The 14,869-nt window shown below is 45.8% G+C and overlaps 2 protein-coding genes across 3 annotated transcripts in view; both read right to left on the minus strand.

The window, feature by feature from the left end:
- Window positions 1–4,377: 4,377 nt before the first annotated feature.
- Window positions 4,378–10,642, minus strand: klhl20 (kelch-like family member 20). Its single transcript, XM_019869316.1, has 14 exons — window positions 10,515–10,642; window positions 9,280–9,340; window positions 8,831–9,088; window positions 8,600–8,708; window positions 8,288–8,494; window positions 7,581–7,739; window positions 7,412–7,506; window positions 7,131–7,246; window positions 6,622–6,805; window positions 6,210–6,353; window positions 6,003–6,136; window positions 5,609–5,817; window positions 5,201–5,307; window positions 4,378–4,891 (listed from the first exon to the last, which is right to left on the minus strand). Exons 2-14 carry the CDS (start codon window positions 9,300–9,302, stop codon window positions 4,807–4,809), a joined length of 1,830 nt encoding a protein of 609 aa, XP_019724875.1. The 5' UTR covers window positions 9,303–9,340; window positions 10,515–10,642; the 3' UTR covers window positions 4,378–4,806.
- Window positions 10,643–11,694: 1,052 nt separating this feature from the next.
- The window catches only part of LOC109515492 (LIM/homeobox protein Lhx8-like), a 4,955-nt gene continuing 1,780 nt past the window's right edge, over window positions 11,695–14,869 (minus strand). For both annotated transcript variants that reach the window (XM_019869318.1, XM_019869317.1), the window contains exons 3-8: window positions 14,848–14,869; window positions 13,798–14,018; window positions 13,528–13,625; window positions 13,278–13,373; window positions 12,799–12,976; window positions 11,695–12,582 (exon numbers count right to left, since the gene is read on the minus strand). The exon at window positions 14,848–14,869 is cut by the window's right edge and continues 100 nt beyond it. In XM_019869318.1, coding sequence (XP_019724877.1) covers window positions 12,506–12,582; window positions 12,799–12,976; window positions 13,278–13,373; window positions 13,528–13,625; window positions 13,798–14,018; window positions 14,848–14,869 — 692 coding nt within the window. In that variant the 3' untranslated portion in view covers window positions 11,695–12,505. The remainder of the gene's footprint in view (window positions 12,583–12,798; window positions 12,977–13,277; window positions 13,374–13,527; window positions 13,626–13,797; window positions 14,019–14,847) is intronic.

Genomic DNA, 14,869 nt, shown 5'->3' on the forward strand with positions numbered 1-14,869 from the left:
AACCCGGTGGTCGAGTGGTTAGCATGTCGACCTCACAGTTGAAGAGGTGCAGAGGTCGATTCAGGCTCCGGCCTCCCTGTGTGGAGTTTGCATGTTCTCCCCGTGCCTGCGTGGGTTCTCTCCGGGTACTCCGGTTACCTCCTACAATCCAAAAAACATGCATGGCAGGTTAATGGAAAACTCTAAATTGTCCCCGGGTGTGCGTGTGAGCACAAATGGTTGCTTGTCTCTGTGTGCCCTGCGATGGGTTGGCATCCGGTTCAGGGTGTCTACTGAAAACAGCCAGGATAGACTCCAGCCTCCCCTGCGACACTTGTGAGGATGAAGCGGATGGGAAAATGAATGAATGAATGTTTCTACAGCTTTATGTGCAATTTTCAGTTTTGATCTGTTTCTTACTGCCTAATATTTCTTTTTCAGGTGAAGCGTTCTGTCTTCGAATGCCCCCCCATTGTCTGCGGCCACACACGCGAAGACGCTGAAATCCCAGCTGAACGCTGCACTTGAACGGCGGGGTGGGACGAGACCCGCAGCCACGTTGGGGCCCCGCTATTTGCAGTTGCAAGACGCGATTCCAAGATGGCGACACAAGAGGCCGCGTACTGGCTGTCGCTCACAGATACTGGCCACGTTGATTTGATTGACAAACCGCCTCTGTTGTCTGTCATGAGCCAGTAGGACAGCGATGGATGTTCAGCTTGAGAGCGCAAAGCAGAACGAGAACTCGTCTGAGTGTTGTCGTCGTTATCAAGGTGCAACAAGTTCATTTAGATTGAAAGGAAACAACGCCAACCGCAATTTTTCCCACATGTCCCTCCCTAATCCAAACCTGAAATGAGAAAAAAAATCTCTTGTGACAGAACAGAAGACACCGTCGTCACGTTCTGCATTTTAGATCAGAAGGCGCAAGAAGCGCTACTAAAATATTTACACAGCATCACGTTCCTCCCTATTGGAGCTGACACGTGCAACAAAGGAAATGAGAACGTGGTCTCCCGCTTTTCAGCGGCTGAACAAAATTAAACAGGCTTGTATCGTGTCTTTGAAGACGAAACCAGACGAGCAAGGCTGTCACACACACAGCGTGATGATTTTCTTTGACACTGATCTCAAAATAGACTATTTGTTTTTTGACCTGCATTTTTGGATTTTGTTTTTATGGGCTGGTTGACACAAATGTAATAAGGCTGCTTTGTTCAGCGGTAGGAAAGGAGAAACAGACTCAGATTTAAAAATTAAAAAAACAACAGGACCAACACCAGGCCACAAGGGCTTTGTGCTTCGAAGGCGTCGCGATATTTGTTGTGGTCTGCCGTCATATTTGAGTCCTCATGAGCAGTTCGTTCATACTTAGTTGTTCATTGAAAAAAACATGACAGCAACCCCTGCGAGGCCGCGTTGCTTTTCCAGCCTTTAGTCAGTCGTGTTGGGATAGTTTTCATTAGACCGGTGGTGTCCAAACTACGGGCCGGGGCCATTTGCGGCCTGCCGTCCATTTTTCAGAGGTCCGCGACATGCGCCCCCTCCAAAAAAAAAATTAAAAATACTAAAAATGACATTTGACATGGGCCACGCAGTTAGTTCAAAAAGGTGATAAGAGTGAGAAGGGAAAACAGGTGCCGTTACTACGAAGAAATGTGTTCCTATACTGTCGACCTTTTCTCCATATGCGAAGATACACATGAACCAACAATCGCAATTTCTCTTCAAAACGCTGTCGGGAATAAAGAGAATTCAACTTGAGAGGCTAAAAGACTTTCTTCCACTTTGTGCTCGATGGTTGACTGGCAAAGACATCACATGAATGATCCCCTGGGTTGGATCGTAAACATGGTCAAGGTGATCCAACAAGTGACTTTGTAAAATGCAAAAGTGTGAAGCGCTTACTTGACTTGGACTGGCATGTCGAGGGAGGCGGGGGTTGTGTTGCCGCCTCAGGCTGGAGTCTTCCCTCCTCCTCTCCGCCAAGCTCCTAATGAAGCCCAGGTGAGCGGACACGATGCGGCTGCCGTTCGCGTCATTGCATCCTCTCGACTCCCGCCACCGCACGCTCGCTGTGGGTCAAATGTGCCCAGACCGCATTTAGGCGGCCTTTGACTGATTTGGTCACCCCGCTAAATGACTCTCTTTCGTCTTTCTGTCTTTGTCAAGCTAAAATTGAACGAGGGTCGTGTCATTGGCCTCTGCTGACGTCCCAGTCGTGTCATTAAGCTGCAATTGTGGCCATGCAACACAAGAGGCCCCCCCCCCCACCACTTTCCTTCACTGAATAGTTCATATGTTTTAAAAGATTCAATCACTTGCTGTAATTCTAATTAAAATGACCGATTAATATATTGGAAATATAAGACAGTGAAATAAAGGTGACATCAAGGTCAAAACAAATCCATGTTGAAAACGTCAATATTTGCAGTGGCGTGGAAAAGTACTTAGAATTTTTTCAAATTCCTACTTTTTTTCGCAGTCTCTCTTATTTATGACATATGCGAATTGGAACTTTTTGTACAGATTTTAGCAAGCATCAAGGAAGTTGACATTTTGATTTGCTTTCACGGGCCACATAAAATGATGTGGCGGGACCTTGAGTTTGCCACCTGTGCCCGAGACACACAGAATATTTTCCTGTCATAGAATTGAAAACTGGAATAGAGTACAGGCACCTTTTTTTCCCAGCTCAACACATTTTATTCTTTTCATAGAGAAGATTTTTGATGTCCTGACCCTAGCTTATAAATGAATCTGTTAGGAATTCTGTTGCGATCACGAGCAGGACATACTTTGCACAGGTCACACCAAACAAGACAAGCAAGTTCCAACGGTTCGTAACAAAAGCACATTATTACTGTTGAATTCTCCTCGAGTTAAGAACCGTGTACAGACAGCCCAGACTCTGCGTCAGAGTTGTTAAAAAAAAAAAAAAAAAGACAATTGTCAAATTAAGGCTTTTTAAAAATAAAAAATAAATATAGCGAGGATATACTTAAATCTCATTTTTCCTCTTGAGCATCCATCTCTACTCCTTCAGTGTCAAAATCAGATTTGTTTCAGAAAATAAGAGAAATGCCCCCCCCCCCGCCAAAAAAGGGGGGGGGGCGTTGGCGGCACTTGACATAATGGCAATGGAAAGTAACATTTTGGAGTGCATAACTGAATCGGGGGCAGTTGCCTGGTAGACCATGACTTAGTTTGTAACTTTCCTTGAACACGAATCCTGGAGTGCATCTGTTCCTTCATGAGATAAGGAACTCAGAGCTCAGCTGCCTTCAACATTTACTTCCACCCTTATGAGCTGTGTGACTGACTGCAGTTACTGGTTGAACACACACACACACACACACACACACACACACACACACACACACACACACACACACACACACACACACACACCACCATGAGGACGAAAGCCAGTCCAAGTGTCGAGCACCAATGCATTAAACGGTCAAAATGCCTGCTTCCAAAACAGCCGGTGACGTTGGGAGTATTTTTTTTTTTATGCACGGTTCTTGAAAGCTCCAACAAAATATCATACAAGAAAATAGATGGGACACTTGGAGATGCGCCGCTTTAGATTGCGAGTATCTAAACTTTTGTCAGAAGCGAGTGTTTTCACACAAGGTCAAGCCATGAGTGGACCGTACTCGCCAAGTGCGGCCATGAGCACAAAGGAACAGCTGCACTTTTCCAGGGGCTCCAGCGGGTGGCACTGTTGCACCACCTGGCGGCACACGATGGCCCTCACAGGCCACGTGACTCCGCGCACAGCAACTCGCTGCGGATCGGGGATGAGAGCGGATCTTCAGATGAGTTTCGGTTGAACTGGATACATCAGCAACCCCGTGAATAAGTCCTTGGAAGTTTTCCGGGGGGCGGGGGGGGGGGGTATACATCCCGTCATGCGGGAAGAAAGTTCATTCCTGAACCAAACGGCTGCGTTTAAACCGAATCGGTGGCAGTCATAACTAATACTCCTCCAGTAAGGCTTCTAAATAATGCAAAAACAAAAAAAGCAAGCCAATAATGCAAAGAGTTTCCTGCCTCTTGTTTCATGGTTAAAAGTGAGTCAATCATTGGACTTTCAGCTGCGTCAAAGTGGACACTACACAGTGGATGCAGCAAGTCATCTTCAAGTATCGGCGAGCGCCAGAAACACTTGGAGGAATAAAGTGCAACGCTCGACGCAGCGTATTTTTGACAGGATGCGAACTCACGATGCTTGTCGCAATTTCGGATTTCGTGGTCGGCCTTTTTCACCACCAAGTATCCATTTGAGTTTAACCACTTTGTTGTTTGGTATCCACAAGCGGGATGCCTTTCTGCCTGAAGCTCTGCAGAAAAGTGAGTGCATTGTAGATGGAGGGTGGACCGAACAATTGCTTGTTGGCTCGATGCAGTTTGGTGTTTTATTTTCCCACTTAGAGTGATTTTTTTTTTTTTTTTATCTCATCAAGGTTTGGACACAGTGACTGCCCGCACGCCTCGGTTAAACACAGCTGCAGGTTTAAAAATCAGTTTTTGAGCTCGAAGCTTGGCGGGTAAAAGCAAGATGAGGGACCCTATCGATGCTTCTCCAATCTGGAAGCTCGCTGACGCTTGGTGGAGGTGTGCTCTCTGTGTGCGATGCGCAACAAGGTGACAATGTTCAATCAAAGTTGATGACCTTGAGGGCGGGATGAAGAGTCGGAAACGCATTCTGCGTTTCTCTCGTCCTCACATCGTCCCGACGGTCTATGATGGAGGTCTGAGCGTCGGTAGCATCCGCTCCAAAGACTGTGTGGTGCGCGTGTGTCTGTGAGGGAGCGGGCGTTACCAGATGTGGGATTCACAGTGAGTCATTTTAATGACGCCCACTCCACCACCGAGGCGTCGGTAATTCATTCCTCCGTACAACCTGTGAAGAGGTGAAAACGCAAGGGATGAGAGCAGTCTGGTCACAAGCGGCGGCGTTTGAAAACAAGTCCTTTCTCCGTTGTTAAACGCTGTCCGATCCGGCGCTTTTCCCGCGTTCAAAATGGCTCGTTGTTGATGAAAGAAGAGGGTTCAAGCTTTCTTTTGGCGGGCCGAGTCAAAATGGTCAAAAACGGTTGGCATCCATTTTGAGAAAAACGGCCGGCCGGCATTGAATGAGTTACAGAGTGAAACTCACGTGGCCGTCTGTAAGTCTGAATGAATATTTGCGGTGCAGCGAGAGGAAGCCTACCTCCACGTGTTGGCATCCGGGTCATAAACTTCGATGGTTTTCAAATACGTCGTCCCATCAAATCCCCCGACTGCCATCAATTGACCATTGACCACCGCTAGGCCCACCTAAAGACGCAAAAGTGATCATCGAAAACCAATACACCAACATCAAAGGATCGACTGACTGAAGTGCACCAGCGTGGCGGGAGTGGGGGCTGGGGGGGTGTACTCCACGTTTTCCTTTTTTGTGGAAAACACACAACGGATGTCTTTGAAAATGTTGGGCGGTTAATCATCTTCTTTTTTCAACGGCCGTCAATTATGCAATTTCTATGTCATGCGTTCTGTTGCTGCTATGTTGAACATTCTGGAGGGTGCTCCGTTGCAGGGGTCTGCTCTAATAACGACGGCGGCGATAGATACCCACCCCGCTCCGTCTGGACGTCATAGCGACGACAGGAGACCATTGGTTGGTCCTGGGATTGTAACGCTCCGCGCTGCTCAGCTCTGTTGTGTCGTCTCGGCCCCCGACGGAATAAATCATGTCCTGGTAGACGGCGCAGCCGAGATGCTTTCGTCGGGTGCCCATCGGAGAGACCGTGTGCCATCGGTTCTCCTGAGGATTGTAACGCTCCACTGAGGAGGAGAATGTGGAAGGGAGAGCCAAGGCTTGGAAAATATTTCCTCATCTCTTTCCCCAATACTTTTTGTTCACCCCCAAACAAACAAGCTCATTCTGCAGTTGACCGTTCGATCCATACTTCAAGTTGCAATACACTTACGAAAGCTGTCAAGTGACGGGCATAACGTTGATTTCATACCGGTATTTAACGGGGACGTCCCGTCAGACCCTCCCACAGCATAGAGAAAACCTCCTAGCACAGCCACAGCGACGCCCAGTCGCCTGGTGCTCATGGAGGCCACACGAGTCCATTTGTTCTCCTTTGGATCATACCTGCGCGGCAAGTAGGTTGAAAACAGCTTCCGTTGCTTTCAACGGGCACGAACGGCAAGGTTTCAGCTGGTACCTTTCAACAATGTTGAGACAGGAAACACCATCCTGTCCTCCCACGGCATACAAATAACCACCAAGAACAGCGACGCCTACGCTGGTCCGACAGGTGCTCGTTGGGGCCACGTCACTGCTCCACTGGTTGGTCTTTGGATCATATCTGGAACGAGCGACCACAAGAGAAACCAAACATATCGGAATGAGTGAAAATAGATTTATCGGCCAATGGAAAGAGGAGGCGATTGCTTCCGCCACGCGTAGCATTTCAACCCGTCAGACACAGTAGCGGGCTGAAATGCGGATCGGGAAAGTTGTCTCGGCGGGAAAAAAGAAGCAGGCGAGACCGGACGGAGCCAAGTTCGGTTTTGAACAGTGGCTACTCTGGTCAGCGTTGGAAAGAGACGATTAAAAGCGGTCTTTTGGCCCACCTTTCAACTGAGTTGAGATAGGAGGAGCCGTCGTGCCCTCCGACGGCATACAGCAAATCGTCCAGGACGCTGACACCCACTCCGCAACGCCGTTTACTCATCGAGGCCACCATCCGCCACTCATTGGTCTGAGGGTCGTAACGCTCCACGCTGGATATGGCATCCCCGCTGCACCAACCGCCAACTACGAGAAAACCAAAGGTGAAGAGTGGGAATTGGTGGACCCGGACGTAGAGAGAGCTCGGTGTGTCGAGGCGGTTTTGCGATTGATCAAACAAACATGAAGGCTTTTGGGGCCGCTCGATATATTTGATGTTGCTATTTCTATCATCATTATCTTATCCTAAGAGCCGTGACCAGAGCTACCGTATATCATTGTGTCCATATCGGCCAGCCCTGCGGTATGCACACCATGGCAGTTGCTTTGGCCCTACTTGTGGCTGGAGTTTGTCAGTTGTGATTCAAACTGTCAAAACAACCAAAGTTGATTTGAAAAATGATGAAGCGACCTGCAAAAAGGACTTCGCCACACCGTATGGGCTTCCTCGGCCGGGTTCTCGGGCCCTGCATCAGTGGCCTTTCTTGTGGCAGCAGCAGGTAGTTCTTGGCCTCGTCGACCAGGTCCCTGACGGCCACAGAACAGAGGGACTTGCACGCGCTCAATACTAACCAGATAAAACCAGAATTGATACGGTGACACATGCTGAGGAAAACCATGTGAGGAATGAGAGAGGCCTAGGGTGCACAGCTTACATGAGCCACATGTCGGACCTATCTTTTGGACCAGTACCTGCACTCCTCGTCACTCTTGATGAGAGGGTCTGACCCCACAGTGCCCACCAGGAACTTGGGGCTCAGGAGCGGTAGTCGGACATGTTGCAGAACCTAAAAGGGAAGGAAAATCACAATGAGGGTCCGGGTAAACCCCATCTGACTCGCTTCCCCAACCCGAAACGAACCTGGGGTAGTTGCGGTCTACGTTCTTGAATGCTGTATTTCACCCAGGCCATCACAGCATTAAAAACTTGCTCCTCACTTCGCACATTAAGTTCATCGCTGGAAATGATATCGATCAACTGGTTGGCAGGGAGCAGCATGAACTCCTCACTTTCCATAACCTGACGAGACAATGAAAAGAGCACAAAAGCAAAAAAAAACAACAAAAATTAATAAAAATCTCTCATTTTCAACACCACATTGGTAACATTTTATTTCATCTGGCTGGCATACAACTTACGCGGCAAACACTTAAATGGAGCATGAGCACACGAGACTCATTGTGCTACGAACCTAACATGAGGTGGACTGTCAACCATCGCAACCGCACCTACGAAATGATTTTGAAGCGGTTGCGCTAAATATAGGGTGGGGGGAAAAAAAAAAATCACTTTTTTCAAAGTGTTAAATTTAGACCACAAGCTGCTTCCATTTCATTTCCACGATGCGGTTGTTCATCGTGGTGTACGTCGCTAGAGGAGGTATAACGTCAAGTAGAGAAGTGCAGTTTTCAAACCATCGAGGTGTAATAACGCAGACGCTCGTCGAAATGTGCCGCTGACAAGAGGTGACTCACCGAGTGACGTGCGCCTTCTCTTCCCTGAGGGCCCTTTACCGAGAGCGTGGAAATGGATGCGAGTGAAAAATGTCAACAGGAGGACATTCTCACCTCCTGGAAATTGTGCTGAGTGAACTTGTCCGCGATGCGAAGCAGCTCGCGGCAGGAGTGCGTGTCTGCAAAGGCCCTGATCCCCAAACAGTTGGAAGGGTCCAGCTGCCTCTTGAGGAACTCGCAGCAGGCTTCCTGGATCTCAGCGAGCTGGAGCAGGCAGGCGGCGGGAAGCAGAGTCTGAACATTGCCCTCCTCTACCGTCACCTACAAGTCGAGGGAGCGCATCCGATTCAACGGCTGACTTTTTTTCCGAAGCCACTTACACACCGCTGGCACCAAACGCGCACGTCGCCATCCCAATGTTCTTGCCTGTGAAGTGTAGGCAAAGTCGATCAACAGTTCCATCGCTCTCTCATCAATGTCTCGAATAACCACTTCAGTCTGACGACTTTCCGCAAGCTCCCCAGTAAACATTGCCCTGCCAAGAACAGGAAAAAAACCAAAAACATTCTACTTGGCATCACATTGACAGTCAACGAAGCAATAGAACTTCAATTTCATCAAACGACTCAATGTACACTTCAGTCTCGTTCCTATTACCTGAAGTAGGGGCTGCAAGCAGAAAGGATGACGCGATGGGCATAGATTTTCTTGGCGCCCACCACCAGTACCACATCGCAGAGCTCACGGTGCTTCCTCAACAGGTTAATCACCTCCAAGGTCTGCCGCGGGTGTTTGTCCGAGACGTACGGCATGCGCGCAGGCTGGGGGACGCCTTCGGGAAGCTTGTTAGGGTCCCCCAGAGTGCAGCGGCTGGTGATGTCCATTCCAGTGGCGTCTTGACGTGCGCTGGTGGCCCTAGAGATGAGCCACACGTTCAGTCAGGTGAGTGAATATACCGGATGCTTTGGTTCCTCTTGTTCGTGCCACATGATTGGAAAGCTCTCGTGGTTGCTTGAGCGTTGTCGTATAATTATCGAGCACCTTGTAGCGCTGTTCAGTTACACTTCAAAGTCTTTGCATTTTTTCCATATTATTTTCAAATATACCTGCGCATCAGCTTTGGGTCCATGCAAGGTAGAACAGTGTTTGGTACCGCACCTTAAGAGCCTGCCAACACAATGACATGATATCAGACAAGAGGATTGTGTGCTCCCTGCTGCCTTTAAAACAAGTTCAGGTAGCCTACAGCAAAACACAACAAAGAGCCAAACTATCACAAATGTCATGCCAAAAGGTTGTCTTCTTTTTTCAAACAGGAAGGCTTCTGCTCCAGCAATATCACATTTACACTGATCATATTCACTGTCCGTATAACAAATCATCAGCAAAAAAGGTTGACAAATCTTAAGATACACCTGTACATACATGAACATTCGCTATGTAAGTATGGCCTTTGTGAATTTAAACAATAAAGTATGACCTTAGGGAATTTAAACAAGAAGGCGATCTTTATTGTTGAGATTGGTAGGTAGGTAGGTAGGTAGGTAGGTAGGTAAATAAGTAAGTAAATAAATACATAAAAACCGAATGGTGATATAGAATGTGCGGTAGCTTTTCTAAGATTCCCCTTCGTTTGCCTTTGACTGTATGTCCAACTCATTAAGGGAAGTCTCGCGTGAGTCGCCGGCTACCACAAACAACAGTTCATCGATTAATGAACGCAGCGTGCGTCATCTGTCACGGTACGTGGCGATTTGTTCGCTCTTACTTTGCAGACGGTGCATTGTTTCTAAATAATCGAAACCGTCTATGAATTAAACTGTCAGAAGAGGTTAAGTCGTGTCGTTTCCTGTTCAATAATTGTAGTTTCAGCAAATAGACAAGCCTATAAATAGTTCAGCGAGCAAATGCCTCGAAGCAGGGCGTTTTTGTTTCAGATCGACAGTAGGGCCCATTTAAATTCCTAAACAATGCCAAATACTCTTAACTTGATGCTAAATTAAAAATGCAATGAAAAAGTTACACTGCTTTGCGAACAAACGGTAAACTACATTTACATCGGTGGCCGAGGGACAACCAGCCAAGGGCGATTTTCCATGACGAGTAGTTAAGTAATACAGAAAAAAAAAACAAATGTAGCGCAAGAAAAGTGGAGCGTATTTACAAGAGTGTCTGTTTTTTTCATGAAGAGGAATGTGTAAGAATTCATTTGGCTAGTAGCGACAATTGCTATCATCAGAATGCCATGCTAACATCAACTACATTGTTATCAGTCAACTCGCAACAACAAATTCTGAGTGTCTATTGAAAAGAAAATGTATTTGCTTTAGAGGAGCGCTACCTGATATTTACATGCCCGGATCAGACGCAGAGAAACACAGACACTTCGGGTGGCTAATGTTTACAAGTTCAATGGTTGGAGACGCAGCGGTTCTTCATCGTTGGTGTGCGCATGTCAAATGTCAAGTATCGCTTCCGGGCTAGGTGCTTTCAAAATAAAGGAAATGGATTACGTCATCAAGGTTAAGGCGCTCGATCGGCGGTTTCCAACCTAAAAATTGAACCTCACACAACTGATTGGGAGAATGACATTTATTTTTAGTTCGTCTATTTAATTTCAACGCTTGATCCTTAGCCGTTGTCTTTTTTTCCAACTCAAATGAAGCAAAAATAAATATGATGCATTTTTCCCTATCCATTCTAGTGTAAATTGACAATCTTATTTAGAAATCCATCTAAAAACTTGTCTATGGATTCTTGAGATGTCAAGTGCATAAATCACGATGATCTAATCTGCGCGTTACGAATACATGTATTTCTTTCTTTGAATCTGAGATGAAGAAGACTCTTAATTTGGAAATATTTTTCAAATGGGGAAAATGCTGATTTTGTGATATTATTGACACTTTTGAAACTGGAATTGTCAATAACCTCGCCCAGATTTTTTTTACATCGATTTTAGCTGCGTTGTGATACATTTGGTGAACAAGTTATTCATATGTTTTGGGTATTTACCACCAAGAAAAAATAGACTGAAGTTGACATTTTCGAACGCATTTGACATCGGCCATTTTGTATGAGGCGGTTCCCGGGCTAGCAGTCTCATCCGACGACAAAGTCAGAATAAACATGAAGACCAAAGATGTTTTCTCTTTTAGCTTCTGCCACATTACATTCTATACTGCCATTTTAATTGTTTGTTGCTTTAGCATTCTGTCCAGTGCATAGAGCTGAAAGAATTCAATGTAGAGTGTAGCACTTTATCTTGGACTAACCCATTATTGTATTCAAAATCCTGCTGCATCATGAAGTTTCCACTTGTAGAAAGAATCGGTTAATTTATCTAAGCGAGGTACAGTACACACAGATTTTGGGCACAGTTGTGTAGTTGGCCAAAAGGCCAAGATTCACAAGAAGCAAAAAGGGTACTCTTCAGACAGCAGCCAAAATGAGAAACGAACATAAACATATGGCAAGAAATGTCAGCTGAGACAATTAAGCAGCACTGATGGAGTAATATATAGATTGCAAAATAGTGCAATGGACGACTACCAACTTTATTCCCTTGTACCAGCATCCAATTTATACTGATGTTGTTCTACAAGTTCGCAATGAATTCCTGCATTACGGGCTTCACATTGGGCAAGAATGACAAAGTTGTTTTACATTGTGGCAAGGCATCTGAGCGAACATACATGAGAATGGAGAACAGTTCCCTGAAGAAATGAGCAAAGCAATCAGTCAACCTTACTTTTTGCTAAACAATCACTGCACATTTGTCTCGCCAGTCAATGAAATGGAGGTGAAATAAATTAAATACAGTTTCCAGTATTAATATTCTGTGAAACTAGTGGCTGTGAATTTTGTTATAGCATCAAATGACAGACATCATCTCACATTCTACAAGTACAGAAGTGGAAACTGAAATTTCATCTTGAATCAAATATTTTCCTTCAACGATCATGGTGATTTGTTTGTCCTTTGCAAATAAACTGAATGTATAGCATCATTTTCTTTTAAATAAAACTCCACTAAACAAATTAACATCTCTAGCTTTCCTGTGTGCCTCAAATATATATATATTTTTTTTCTTTTAAGTGCATGGGTACTTATTTGGCGGAAGGGTGAGCTTTAAAGCAACAATTGCTCTTTACTCTGAGTGGTGACTCTGCGATTGCTGGCCACCGGTCCAGGGTGTTCCCAGCCCTTCACGTAAAGTCAGCTGGCGTAGGGTCAGCCGCCCCCCGAATAATAAGAGTAAGCGGTGTTGAAAACAGATGGATGGACTGATCGCGGGCGGCGAACTTGGCCTCTCTGGTGGTGGACGGCATCTTAAGCGTGGCTGACGGGCAGCTGTGTCAGTGGATGGGATACGAGTGGCTGAAGTAGAAGTGGGTCTGGAGCTTGTACTGGAAATGGAAATTACACATTCAGGACAGGTAATAATGACAACCAATACACTTTGCAACCATTTCTTCATCATAACTTTATATATAATTGGATATAGAGTATAAAAAATAAAAACTTCACTGCTCAAATATACTGACGCTGCTTCAAACAGTGCGTTCAAGATTTTTCCGTTTCGGAATTACAGTTGAGGCGTGCATTCAGTGAAGGTTTCTTACCATCCATATAGGTCAGCGTAGTGAGAAGAGGTACATCTGGGGTCAGATAGGTTGTGTATTGCAAGTCATCCATCAGTGGTGGCGTCAGCTGACCAGTAGGAAGTGGCATCATTGTTTTGGAGGCAGAATTTGGGCTGATGTGTTTCTTTTGACGGGCTCTGCAGTTCTGAAACCAGACCTGCAGTGGAGAGAAATCACCAGGAAATTTGTGTTGAAAATTACAGTGGGGGTGGGGGAGACTTGTCAATATGGGCTGCAACAACAACTCAATACCATCGATTTAAAAATAAAAGGAATAAATAGTTAAAGTTGGCAATGAATTTCATGATCAATTCGTGTTGCGCGATTATTTTGGATTTGGATGTTGTAAGCACCCCTTCAATTAAGTTTTAAAGTTTTAAAAAAATTAAAGGATGGACATTATTTTTTCCAAATTAAAATAATCAGTGACAGCCCTACTTGTCATTGTTTTGGCTCACCTGAATCACCCTGCGGCTTAAACCAGTCCTCTCTGACAGTTTCTGGAGAGTCTGAGCATCTGGGTTGTTGTCTTGAGCAAACTGAGCTTGCATGACCTAGAGGGAGAGGATGCAAGGGCATGAGGCTCACCAGTGCTCGAAACAACTACGAGTCCCTCAAACCCACATCTTCAGTGAATACACGTGTGAACCCAACATGTCTACGGTCAAACGAACAGGTTGCTGGAAGGCTTTATACAGAACACCGTACCTGCAACTGGTCAACAGTGAAATTGGTCCTGGCCCTCTTTGCAGGTTTGGGGATGGTGCCCTCTTTCGCTGCCTGCTCATCATCCATTTTGGATTGGTCTTCAGCGAACACACATACACACACACACACACACACACGACCTCAGCTTTCGCCCGTTTTCTCATCCGACCGTCACGTCGCTTCCCAATTTATTATGTTTGAAATAACTACGCTGAAGAAGTGGCTACGTCTGCAGCTAAAACACGATTTACATGTGATCAATACGCTCACCATTTTCTTTTGAGCGTTTGATATTCTCCATCATCACATCATAGTGGGGCCGGCAGAAGACTCTGTTCTCCAATAGTCCACATTCTTCCCCAGTGGACAGCTGACGCTTACAGGTGGCGCAGGAGAAACAAGCCAGGTGGAAAGTGTTGCCTCTTGCCTGCCGTACCCAGTCGCTGGTATGGATGTTACGGCCACAACGTGCACAGCGGGTCCCGTACTTCCTGAGAAAGAAGACGACCAAAAAATAAAATTAAAAAAATAAATGGTGGCATGAGGACGATACCGCATGGTATCCAAGTACCATGCCTTCTAACGGTCAGACAGATGAAGTTGGAATAAGAAAAATTAAGGTGCATTATTCACATGTCGCCAACGTACACTTGTAGATTAAGATTTTTCACAATATTCCGCAAGGCCATGTATACGCGTGCGCAAAACATACTCTATTACCAACTGGAGTGAGGCCACGCCGCCTTCAAAATACTGTAGTGGACTGAAGAGAATTCAATTTTAGAGGCAAAAATGTTTTTTTCGACTTTGTGCTGATTGATAAAGACGTCACATGAACGATCCTCATGAAACTGAAAATGGTCACCAAACAGTTTTTTTTTCTTTGTTCTGAATGTGGAGATTCGGCTGCTGTTAAGTGCAGGGCTTGGTCTGTCCTGTGAGATCGAGGGCTGTTGGTTACCTCCTCCCCCCCAAAAAACTCAACTATTTGCCTTGACGCCTTGAACAGAAAGCTGATAAAATGAAGTTTGTCATACAAACAACATTGAATTACTTTCTTGACTGAGTTTCGTGTGTTTCAAAAACTTTGTGGTCAATAAAATTATCCATCCGTTTTATAATCCGCTTCTCCTCAGGAGGGTCACAAGCACGCTGGAGCCTATCCCAGCCGTCTTCGGGCAGCAAGCTGGGTCATAGAAGTGGTTGCCAGCCAATTGCAGTTCCATCAATTATTTTGTACTCAATAAATCAATCTCTCTTTCCATCCTCACACCACCCGTTTTGTGACCAACTCCCACAATACTGCTCGTGTCGACTTACCTGAAGTAGTCCAGTTTGCAGA

The sequence above is a fragment of the Hippocampus comes genome, unplaced genomic scaffold (genome assembly GCF_001891065.2).
Source record: "Hippocampus comes isolate QL1 unplaced genomic scaffold, H_comes_QL1_v1.1 scaffold117, whole genome shotgun sequence".
Classification (NCBI taxonomy): Eukaryota; Metazoa; Chordata; class Actinopteri; order Syngnathiformes; family Syngnathidae; genus Hippocampus; species Hippocampus comes.

What these genes read in the sequence shown, in the direction of transcription:
- klhl20 (XM_019869316.1), bottom strand. Translation starts at nt 9,302, where the DNA reads ATGGACCCAAAGCTGATGCGCAG. An exon ending in GCTTGCAGCCCCTACTTCAG is followed by an intron (nt 8,709 to 8,830) that starts GTAATAGGAACG and finishes TGTTCTTGGCAG; the next exon opens with GGCAATGTTTACTGGGGAGC. An exon ending in GACGTCCCCGTTAAATACCG is followed by an intron (nt 5,818 to 6,002) that starts GTATGAAATCAA and finishes TCTCCTCCTCAG; the next exon opens with TGGAGCGTTACAATCCTCAG.